The sequence below is a fragment of the Apaloderma vittatum genome, unplaced genomic scaffold, assembly GCF_000703405.1.
Source record: "Apaloderma vittatum isolate BGI_N311 unplaced genomic scaffold, ASM70340v1 scaffold23384, whole genome shotgun sequence".
Classification (NCBI taxonomy): Eukaryota; Metazoa; Chordata; class Aves; order Trogoniformes; family Trogonidae; genus Apaloderma; species Apaloderma vittatum.
In genome coordinates this window covers 13,438-25,202 of record NW_009713562.1, presented here as the reverse complement: position 1 = coordinate 25,202, position 11,765 = coordinate 13,438, and the positions used below count along the sequence as shown (strand labels likewise).

Here is an 11,765-nt window from a genome sequence, read left to right as displayed (position 1 = left end):
AGGAATGTACCAGAGATGCTTAAGCAATCTTTTCCAGCCTCCAGTGGGACCCAGACAGCATCTGTCCACTGCAAACGTATTTTTCACATCTGTTAGTCTTCCAGTGTAACATAGTTTTTAAATGTCACATGGTCTTGCAGAATCCTAATAGTATCTCTTGGGCAAAATATTTTCCCTGACACCATATCAGGGATCCTTAGGAATAGAAACAAAATACTAGGTTGGTGATCCACCTTCATCTGCAGATTGCCAGCAGCTGCAAGTTGTCAAATAGATATATTGATTTAATTAGTCTAGCTAAAACTATCACTTTTTCCACTGAAGCACGGTACAATGAGTTAGCAGTGTTTTTTAGTTAACGTACTGCACAGTTCTGTGACTGTAGTCAGAAAAAAAATCTCAAGTTGTAGCTTTCAAGAAAGTACTGTATATTATACACTTGTAGTGTGCAGCATTTTTACCAACGTTAAATACCGTTTTTGCACAAAGCCCTGTCTACTTATCCTAGCTCTTCGTGTTAAGCAAGGAATTTTGCGGTGTAAGTTTGAGAGGAGTAGCAAGGTAGGAATTGGGAAAGGGGATAAGTTCATATATTTGAATCAGATGTTTTTTCTGATCTCCACAACAAAGGGGCTGTACGTGGCCAGTTGTGAAGTTTTGTCAGAGGCTGTTGGGCTCTCCCTGGGGCTTTTAGTTTGATTCCTGATTTGTGAGGAATAAGCAGGACTTTGGGATCGTGAGTTCAGATTCTGTGTGGGATGCTTTCAGGTTTTTGTGGAGCTAGAGTGGTCCTTTCTGTTGATTTTATTATTTGCATAGCACACAGAGATCAGAGAACTCTGTTAAGTATTTGCAGCATCAAGTCTATTGGTTCTATCTGAGCTATAGCTTTGAGAAGGATGTCCAGTATTGATTTAACACTTCAAATAATGGAAGCTTACCAAGTTTCCTGGCAAGCTGTTTCAGTGGCGAATCATCCTGACTCTTTGCTGTCTCATGAATTGCCACTCTGTATCTCTTTTTTGTTTTTAAGGTGTATTTATTTTCTAGAAATTACTTTTGCAGTAGTCTTCGAATCCATTTTCCAAATTTTTAACATATTGTATAGATCCATTTTCACAGTAGTCATCTCACTGATTCTGTATTCTTGTAAAACTGTCCATAGTGGCTAGAACTTCTTACTGAGGTAGTCACATTGCAGCATAATTAAGACAGGGACCTACTGGAGAGAGTCCAACGGAGAACTGCGAGGATGATTAAGGGACTTGAACATCTCTCCTATGAAGAGAGACTGAGAGAACTGAGGCAGTTTAGGCTTGAAAGGAGACGGCTGAGAGGGGATCCTATTAACATATATAAATGTCTGAGGGGTGCGTGTCAAGAGGAGGGGGACGATCTCTTTTCAGTGGTGCCCAACAACAGAACAAGAAATAATGGGTTTACGTTAGAACATAGGAAGTTCCACCTCAACCTGAGGAGAAACTTCTTTACTATGAGGGTGACAGAGCACTGGCACAGGCTGCCCAGAGAGGTTGTGGAGTCTCCTGCTCTGGAGACTTTCAAAACCCACCTGGACACATTCCTGTGTGGCTGCCCTGGGGAATCCTGCTCTGGCAGGGGGGTTGGACTAGATGATCTCTAGAGATCCCTTCCAACCTCTGACATTCTATGATTCTATATTCTATGTATATTGTTGCATATTTTATGAGCATTGCTTTGCCCTTAGCAAAATGGAATTTAACTTATCATCCAGTCACTCAACATTATGGGATTCTCCTCTTAGCTTTTACAGGATGTGCTGTCTGGTCAGTATATATTGACAGATTTTAAAACTAGTATGAAACTTGCAAGGAAGCGGAGGTGTAGAATGCTGAAGTAGTGAATGCAAATCTGTATGTACGTAAACATAAAATAGAACAGAAACAGATACAAGTTTGCTACCTGTGCTGGAGATTATGTTAAAATTATACATTTTTTTTTTCAAAGTAACTGGCATTTAAGTGACATTTCTTTGTCCTACAGAAATCAAAGGAAAATACCAGAGCAATTTGTAAGCGCTGCAAGACAACACTGGGAGAAACAGTATCATCAGGTATGGGATGTACAAACCAAACTAGACCTTGGTGCATTGAGCCATTGAGCACTGAAGTTAAAAACTCTGGAGAGAAGTAGTTTTTCAGTAGGGTGCAGGGCTAATTCCTGGGTGCTTGTCTCATTCCCTTTTGGAACAGATGAGGTTGTTGCTTCCACTATTAGACCTTGAACGTGACTTACAACAGGGATTTTCCTTATCATTGTTTCTGTGTCATATTTGGCTAATTCCGAAGTTTTGGAAGACTCAATGCATAATTCCAGTTTGCTAGGAATTCCAGTAAGAAGGGAGACCTGAGAAATGACAGGTTATTTTGCTATCAGTCTTACAGAATGATGGAAAGGTTAATTCAGAACTTGATCAGCACAGAACTAGAAGCTAAAAATATGATTCCTGACAGCCAGCCTAGTTTCATGGAAAGGAAGCCTTGACAAGGAAACGGGTTATCTCTAACCATCATCCGTTGATGAGATGATAAGATTATTGGTTTAAAAGCTGTCATCATATTGAATCAGCAGGGTTTACCTGAAGTAAAGATGAGTCTCTAGCTGGTTTTTAAAATGCACTTATTAACAGAAAAGGAGCAATGATAAGGCTCTTAATAGCAGGGTTCATTCTTTCATTCTTCCTCCACTCTGCTGCATCAGTCAGCGTGAGCCTGGCTCAGTTCAGAGATCTGGAGACTGTAAAAACTTCTCAGAAAATGCAAAGCCTGTTTAAGGAGTAAGTCGGGAGGAGATGCAAGACAGATCTTCCATTACAGAAGGTTCTTATTGTCCTGCACAGGGACCTGAGTAGATAGGGTTTTAATAAAAGCAAATTTAAGGTTAAGATATTTGAAAGCCCACAAAGCGGGTTGTGACTTTTGGAAAGCAGTGTTTGGAAAAGAGCTTTCATAGATCATCATGAATAATGGATTCCTAAATCTAAGCCTTCAGATGACTGTAGCAGCCAGTAACTGATGTGATCAGTGAGTATGGGAAAAGGCAAATAATGTGTAGATGTGCAGGGATTTGGTCGGGACTCTGTACATAGCTGAAGTTAGATAGCATGTTCATTATTCTGATCACATTTCTTTGGTACTGTAGGAAATTTACATAGAGTTGAAAGAACAGACCAAAAAAAACTAACCAGTGATGTAAGTCTAGACAGAACCATCTCTGTGAAAAGAGGCTGGAGAGCAGGCCAGACTGTCGTGCTTTGGTGCCTCCTCATGAGCACGTATCAGTGCCTTGAGGATAAAGCTGGATTAGAGTGGTGTAGTTGTGGAGACTCAAATTAGCTTTGAAATTCCCCTGTCAGCTATTCCTTCCCCCAAGTCTCTCCTCATAAACACTTAGATTTTTTTTCTTGAAAAATCCCACCTTCTATCTCTCTGCAAGCAAACGTCTTAATTCCCAGTGCCCTTGCAGCATTAGCACCGATTCCTTTCCCAGGGTAACGTTGCTGGGGAACTAGAGTGACTGAACTGGCTTCTTTTCCTCCTGTCTCCCAGGAGTATGCACAGCATGGAGCAGACTAAAATTAAACTTAGAGGTGAAATACAATTTCCTAATAGTGAGGATAATTCAAAAAGTGTAGTTACTCTGGAGAAGATGTAGGATTGCTAAGCCTTTGGAATCTTTAAAACAGATTATCTCTCTGAAATGCTCACTTTCATGCAGCTTTAATGGTGCATGTGGATGGAGATCAGATGAGACAATCTCTTCCACCCTTAAAATTTGTGGAGCTGATCAGTCTTTACTGTTCACATACTAAGGCTTAGTGGAATTAATTTATTATTCTATATGCTTAACATGTTCTGCTGGCCTTCTGGTTAGGCTGTGTTTGTCTCATAGACTCAGAACTTCAATATGATCATCTTTGACCTGACTTTACTGTTGGGGATTAAATTCTGTGCTTGTAAAGGCTGTCTTAATGGAGCTTTTGCGGAACGGTTACATTGAAACTCAGAATGGGTGCTGTAATAGCGTCAAGTCAGTGCGATTTTTGGAAAGAAGTTCTATTCTGCTCTTTGAGCAAAGAAGAAAATTATTCCCGTGTGTGCTGTTATTAAAACTGTCTCTTGTGATTCACTGCAGCATTACTGAGCAGCATAAAATACTTACGTAAGCTATGCTGATCTCAGTGCTTTAGGAAAGTTATTTCAATTCATCTTTCAGGTTTGGCTTGAGATTTTGCTTGCTTTGCTTCAAGGTGATTGTTCCCAGCATTAAACAAGGATCAATATGAATCACGAATCACTGATCACGTAATTAGCTCAGAGCAGTTTTCTTCTGGCGATGCATGTTTTCTGTTATTGGTTGCTTCTCTTCCCACAATTTGACCTCTTAATTAAGTGCTGAACAAAAGTTTAATTAGTATAGTGATGTGATGACTTACAGTCTACTCCTAACAAGTCAATTGTTCTGCTGTACTTGAAAAATGTTTTTGTCATTTTAGATACCATTAAATATTATGTCACTGAGGTAATTATTCAACCATCTGAGGAAAATTTCAGCCCAACACCAAGGTAACGAAAAAAGATAAAAAAATCCAGATAATTCACTCAGGTTTATGTTTTAGAAAGGATACTGGAAATGCGCTAACAGTTTCTTGAATAATAAGATAATAAATAGTATATAATTAAAAAGTGCTGTAAAATTTTATGCATTAATCATATAGTTAAGCGTTGTAAAGGTAATGTAGTCTGAATCCACTAGTACAATTATGTGTGCTTGCCTTTGTGTCTGTTTGTGTGTGATGCCAGAGATTGCGTATGTCACAGAGTCTCACTATTCATGTGATAAGCCAAAATACAATACTTACTTATTTTGAACTATTTATGTTTGTATGATATCTCATGACTAATTATGGAAATGGAAGGTTGTATTAAGTAAAGTTAAATTAAGTAGAGCTTAAATTTAAATTAAGTAGAGTTTAGTTGGAGGTGAGATTTTTGAATTTTCAAGTAATTCAGTTTGAAGTTAAGATTAAAATGAAACAGAACTTGATCTGGCTATCTTGCATCATGTACTATGCATTATTAACAGTTCTTTTGTGAATGGTATCTGAAATATGTGCATAATTCCCAACTTTGTTCATATGTGTAAAAAATAATAAGGACAAGCTTTTATTCAGCATTTGGCATTTGTTGTTGCTGAAAATAAAGGATGTGGAGCAATTTAGGCAGCTGATCTATTGAAAAAATCCCTGTTGTAGGAAATAGAAGATTCCCTGGTTTTGAGGGAGAGAAAGATAAAGAAGCCCCATCCCTTGATAAAGAATGATTGCAGATTGTAGTGGAATTCACAATATGGAAATACTCATGTACTTGTTCTGCACAAATCTTGTCAAGGGTTAGGGCTGTGCCAGTCACTGAATGAATAACAGATGCACTTTAACCACTCTTCCCTTCCCCAAATGGGAAAGGAAAGGGAATAGGGCAGAGACACTTACAAACTGAAAAAAAAGACACCCTAAAACAGCTTTAATAAAGCAATAACAATACTAATGTAAATAATGAAATATATGCAAATATATACAAAACCAATACTGAGCCCAGCTTCCCACCCACCCCAGTAGCAATCACCACTGATGCTGCAGAGCAGGCAGGCACCGGAAAAGCTCCAGGCTCAGCAGAAGAGGAGAATTAGTTGGTCAAGTTTGGGTCACCTGTCCTGTTTGTTCCTCCCCAGAGGAGTGATCTTTTTACTTCCTTTCAACCTTTACTTCCCAGCACCCCCAGTGTGGCACACAAGAGCCAGCAGTGACCTTGGTCACTACAGGAATAAGTATCGGCAAGAGCCTTTCTGCATCCCAGTCCCAGGCAGTAACTGCAAACATCAGGTGTTATCACTGCCAGTAGCACACACTGTCTGCAAAAACATGCTGCGAACTTCAGAAAGTGCAGCCTTTTAGAAGAGACTGAGCTGAAAAGTAAAAATCACTACACAGAATTGGTTCTGTTTAGCTCAGACCAGGACAGATGTGAATGACTTTGCCAATGTAGGTGTTATATAATATGTGACTAATTCTTACACAGGTCTCAATTTGTACAAAGCATGGTTGCCCAGTGTCTTGTGGAGTTGTCCTCTGCTAAAAGCACATTTAGATTCACCATAGAAGGGGATAATGGAAAAATCTATATTCTGGTAAGTTTTTAAAAAAATCTTTATCCTGCTGGAGAAGTTTAACTAATGAGTCCCTGTCTCCTAAAATGCATTATTTTTGCCATTCATGAGTATTTAAAAAAAAAATTAACAAATACAAATTCCTGAAATAGCTCTGAAGAGTTCTGTTAAAGTAGGAAATTTCTTCCTACTTTTTTAATCTAAGTAGAAGTACATACAGAAATTTTCTCTATTAGTACAGTAGTAAAAGAACTACAGATGAACCACAGAAATAACACTGTTTTGTCTTCAGAAAATAATGGAAAGCTTAAGTTTTGACTTCATAATATATATATATCTCATCTTCTTGCTCCAGGGCTTCTTAGCTTTAATCACCAGAAGTTCATCAAATTGTATAGCATCTTTCACAAATACTGTCTTAAGTTAGCAGGAACTGGTAACGTAGTCAGCATTGCAAAGTGAAGTGCAAACAAAAAATAAAATTGCCTATTGCGCTTAATGTTCTAATGCTATTAAATTTAGTTAAGCTTGATATTTAAATAGTGGCAGATAAATTCCTGAAGATGGATAGGAATTGGAGTCTGGAATTACCTTAATGCTGTACATGTAGTATAACCAGGGATGTTTTCTTTTATTCTTGAACTATATATAGGCACGGAATTTGTAATTTTGCGGTTTGTACGAGTAACGCAAAGATAAAAAAATACCTAATTGTAGATTCCTTTCCTGGATAAATTTATAGATCCACTTTGTTGAGGTAGGCAATCTAATTAAGTCAACTCTTTTACATATATATTGTCCAAGTTCTGTAATTTCTGAACATCCAGATTCTGAGGTGAATGTGTATCTGTTGCTCTAAAATAAGTTTTAGTGCTGAGGTAACATTTTTACAACCTCTGAGAAATACTACTTCTATGATGATAAAATAAGGTCTCAAAAGCAGGTTCATAATTGTCACTATGTATAATCTAATTAAGGAGTCATTAAGTTGTGATTTTTTGCTTGTAGCTTATGTGTTTCCAAGTTACCTAATATTCTGATGCTTAAGTGTAGTAGCTTATATAGCACAAACTAGTTACTTTCTAAGGAAAAATCACCTTATTTCGCAGATTGCCGTTACTTTTAGCTCCGAGTTGCATTTTTGCCAGTGTGTTTGTTAGAAGGGCAGGCTGAATTAACATAGGGGCTGGCTTCTGACTGGCATCACTTCCTTTGTATCAGTGAGTTAGTGAGTTAGTTGTGTTTGAGATCAGAAAGCCCTTGCTTATGTCTAGGTTGAGGTTCTAGGTACTGTACATGCACCAAGAGGTGTTCCGGAGTCACAGGTTAAGTCTTAGGACTCAGGTGTAATGTAAGCACTGTTTGTAGTACTGATTGCAAACAGCGAAACAGTAAAAAATGTAGGTGCTCGAGGCTGTGAGTACTCAGCCAAGTTAGACAAGTGGTCTCATCACTGATGCATCATGGACCAGCTGTTCCACCTGTTTGTTTTGACCACGAGCCAAAGATTCTCGTTCACATTGGTTGTGCTCAGACATGTGAATGCGCACAGCTTAGGCTACACGTATGATAATTAAAGTCTCTCACAAGTCTTTACCTTTTTTCTTTTTAAAACAGAAGTGTCATATATGTTAATTTTCCTTATTTCCTGTGCACATATCACTTAATATTACCAGTTATGTTATTTGCAGATATTATAATATGGGTTTTTATTTAAGTTGGTGATAACCACGTTCCTGAAAGCTGTATACTAATGTGTATTTTTTAAAGGATAGCAATAAATAAATAAAAGTCTCCTTCTCTCAGGAGGAAAAAAGTGGCCTATAGAGATTTCGTTATTCAACCTAACTGTATCTCTGCCCTCTCCACATTCTCTAAAAGATGAATCACTTGCCTCCCCTCTTTACTCCGCTGTTGAAGGGTTCCCTGCCTTGAAGTTGCATGACTTACAACCTAAGGATAGAATTAGGACCGCAAACAAAAGATGAGATAGGAGAACACAAGCAAAATGGTACATTATTGGTCAGCTAGCAGTGTCTTGGTGTCATATTTTTTTCTGTACTGTAGAAGAAGATAGGTTTGAAAGAAGTACATAAGCGATTTTGTGGATAGATACAGGGAATTCACCCCGTGGATGGGATCAACCTGATAAAACCCAGAAAGGCACATCTGTGAAAATCAAAAGGTGTATGGTAGAGTTTGGAGTGTGATAATGAAGGTAATGGAAATGTCTTCAGTAACTGAGAAAGAACTAGCAAGGAAGAAAAACAGGTTTTTTTTAGCCATCTTAAATGCAACTTCATTGTCCACAAATTGATGCTGGCAACACAGGTTAAGATTTTAGGAAACTGATCACAGAATGTAAATCATAGTATTTCACCTGTTTCGATCAAGTCCCATGAATTATAATTGAGATTTGTTGCAGTTTTTCTCCTAAGAAAATATTTGAAGTGTAATGACAATGAGATTTAAAAAACAACAGCAAAAAACCACACTACTAAAAAATCAAACACTTTCTTCTGTTGCTGTCGTTTCATAAAAGGTCATCAATCTGCACTATGAATGAATTCTGTACTTTGTGCATTTATCTTTCTTGAAAGGTTCTTTTCTTACTTGAATTAATATCAAAGGGATTCACTTGTGCAAGCTCTGCTGTACAAAGTTATAGGGAGGAAGAAAAGGCTGTACTTTGTGAGCGGCATTGTTGAAAGCACAGATCAAAATTTGAAACTATGTTGGCCAGAAATTACATGTGTAAACTGCTTTGAGTCAACACACTGAGTCTCGGTGAGTGATTCAGGCCAAAATCAAGATCAAAAAATAATTCATGCATGAGGAAAAGAAGGAAATTATTGCCTAAAGAAGGAAATATAGTTCAGAACTTGATATTCTCATGGACAAGGGTCCTTCCATCCGCAAAGATTCATGTTCCCTGTATTGAGTGCTAAAGTGTTAATACGGTTTGGTTGCGTTGATGTTGAGATGAAGACATGCTCTGAACAAATGGTAGAATATTATTGTCGGACGCCACATATCAACAGTTGTGGTAGAAGGAAGAACTTTTCAAATGGACCATGCTGCCAATGAAATGGTTTGTTTGCTTTCTCTAAAGCAAGTTGCAGAAGGGTTCTGAAGGGAGCAGACAATTGTTGCAACGTTCCCTAGACTAGTCTGAAGGATATTCCCTTTCTGAAAAGCGTCCCAAGAGGCTCCTTCACAGGGAAGTGTTAACAGTTTGAAAAGGAGGGATCTCTGTTTAGTTAAAGCTAAGCATGTTGGCAGTGGCCTGTGTGTACAGTTCTTCTCTTTTTTCCCCATTCTCTGCAACAGCTCTTCAATATTTGGCTTAAAGTGCTGTGTGTAATGGTCCTAGCTAATGAGGTGTATTTTGCAGTTTAGGCTGTGAATGTGTACAGTGAGTTACCAGAGCAAAACTGATGAACAGCCACTTGCTAAGCCAAATGCAGTTGCTTCTCATCATTCATGTGCATATGCTAAAGTGATTCTCCTCCTCCCATCCCTTCCCAAGTCATCTTTATCAATATATCTCATTCCTCCTTTATGAAACTTCCATTGTGATGTTCTGAGCCTTGGGCTCTGATAAATTGTGACTGTCACATTCAATTACAACATGTAGGGTGTACCCTGTTAATGGTGGCTTTCTGCCTCTACAGGGGATATCATATGTCTGCAACTTAACATCATGTAACTTGTTTTATGTGAACGTGGTTAGGTCATGAGAAGCAGAAGATTACTCTCTAGAGAGCAGCATTGCAAAAATCCTGTCCTCTGTGATAAATATTTCATCTATAAACATTTAATACAGGCTCAGGACTTGTAAAAATTAATTTCCGTTGGTAACTCTGATCACTTCACTACTGCAGGCTGTAAATAAAGAAAAAGCCTGACTTTTTTGTGTGGTGCTTAGCATGAAAGCCCTGAATCCAAGTTGGAAGACTCACATACAATCATGCAAAGATTAAATAAGATCCATAATGTGATGCAGAAGGTTCAGATTTCTCAAGACTCTCCCTGGTAAATATCCTATGAATTGCTTTAAGCAGGTAGTGCTAAAGAATGCCAGACTCATTATCAAATTTGGTAAAGATTTATCTTCCAAGTAAGGGCCTGTTACAGCTGTTTGCAAATCCTTTCCTTCCTTTTAGACAACATTAATTACTGTCCTTTTCCTTGCATGCCTTAGCTTCATCTAGTCATAATTATCATCCTTTTTCTAAAAATCCTTAATTTCTGGCACTTCCAATGGGCAGTCTGTCAGTTCTCTGTCTTTAGGCCTCCGTTGTTCAACACCATATGCTCAACTAATTCCTAAAATAACTATGAAATTAGAGAAATAATCCATTTGGTACTGAAACAGATGACTTGGGACTGTTGCTTTTGTAGCTATCAAAGGAAGTGTGCTGCAGCCACAAAAAGTCAACTTCACAGAAATAATGATCTGAAGAGTGACTCTGATAGATCAGACCCCAGTTTATTGTATTAACCCTTTTTTCTCCACTAGAGGCTCTGCAGATTGTGCTGAATAATAAAATGTCAATTTATGTCTGTTAGCACCTTGATAGAAACTTTGTAAGAATGTGGCTTTAGGATCGGCTGATTTAGGATCAGAGTAAAGGAACAAATTGAAATTGATGTAATCTACAGTAAAATAAATTATTTCTTCATTTATAGATATGGCTTTTAAATTCTGACACGTTGCTGGTGGAGTCCTTAGGGAGTTCCTCATCCCACAGTGGCTTTACACTGTTTGGAGATATTTTCCTGCCTAGTTCTGTACCAGTGGGGACCTGGAATGCTGTCAAAGTCCTTTACCAGCCGTGCATTAAAAGCAGGAATAAGGAGTAAGTACAGCCTTTCCTGACCTTTGGTTCTGATATTTGATTTGTTTTGCATTTCAGGGCAGCATTATTCCTCTGAGGTTCTTTGGACAGTCCATTAATCTGAGATGTATCTCTTTGAAAATTGCATGCCATTTTTAATTTATTTTTTTTTAAAAGCAAGATGCCAGAGGAATAGTGTTTCCTTTCTATTACAGCCAGACAGAATCTAATTGTTAAATTTCTGCACTGTAATATTAAAATGTAGGTCAAAGAGTTGTGTTGTTTCGAGGAGCATGTAACTTAGGTATATAATACAAATAGAAGTTGTCTGTGTTACACAGGACAGTAATATGTTTTTTTCACTTATGCTTTTTTTTCCCATGTTAACTCACTGTGGTTGTAGAGATTGGTCATTTTTCCAGCTCTGTTGGCAGAAGCTGGGAGGATGGTGGTGCCATGAATCTCATGCCAGGCCAATGAGTTCTATCCGTGTGGTCTCAGAATCTGCTGCTCTCCTGCTGTAGCTCCAGGTGACGTAATTCAGGGAGGAAGAAAAATTGAGGGGAGATAAGGAGCATTGTCTGACTCCTGAATGGTGTGTAGGAATAGCCAGAGTTCCCTCTTCGCCTTCAATTTCTGATCTCATCTGTCATTTATGGGAGCAACCCTCTGCACTCCCGTTGGAAAGAATTTGGACCTCTTTGGTGCAGCTGAAACCAA

The 11,765-nt window shown here is 38.3% G+C and overlaps 1 protein-coding gene across 1 annotated transcript in view; it reads left to right on the top strand.

Moving 5' to 3' along the window:
* Nucleotides 1-11,070, top strand: part of UBE3D (ubiquitin protein ligase E3D) — a gene marked incomplete at its 5' end in the record, with an annotated part of 17,140 nt that extends 6,070 nt beyond the window's left edge. The window contains 4 exons of the mRNA XM_009868431.1: nucleotides 2,023-2,092; nucleotides 4,535-4,604; nucleotides 6,117-6,225; nucleotides 10,897-11,070. Coding sequence (XP_009866733.1) covers nucleotides 2,023-2,092; nucleotides 4,535-4,604; nucleotides 6,117-6,225; nucleotides 10,897-11,070 — 423 coding nt within the window. The remainder of the gene's footprint in view (nucleotides 1-2,022; nucleotides 2,093-4,534; nucleotides 4,605-6,116; nucleotides 6,226-10,896) is intronic.
* Between the last annotated feature and the right edge of the window lie 695 nt (nucleotides 11,071-11,765).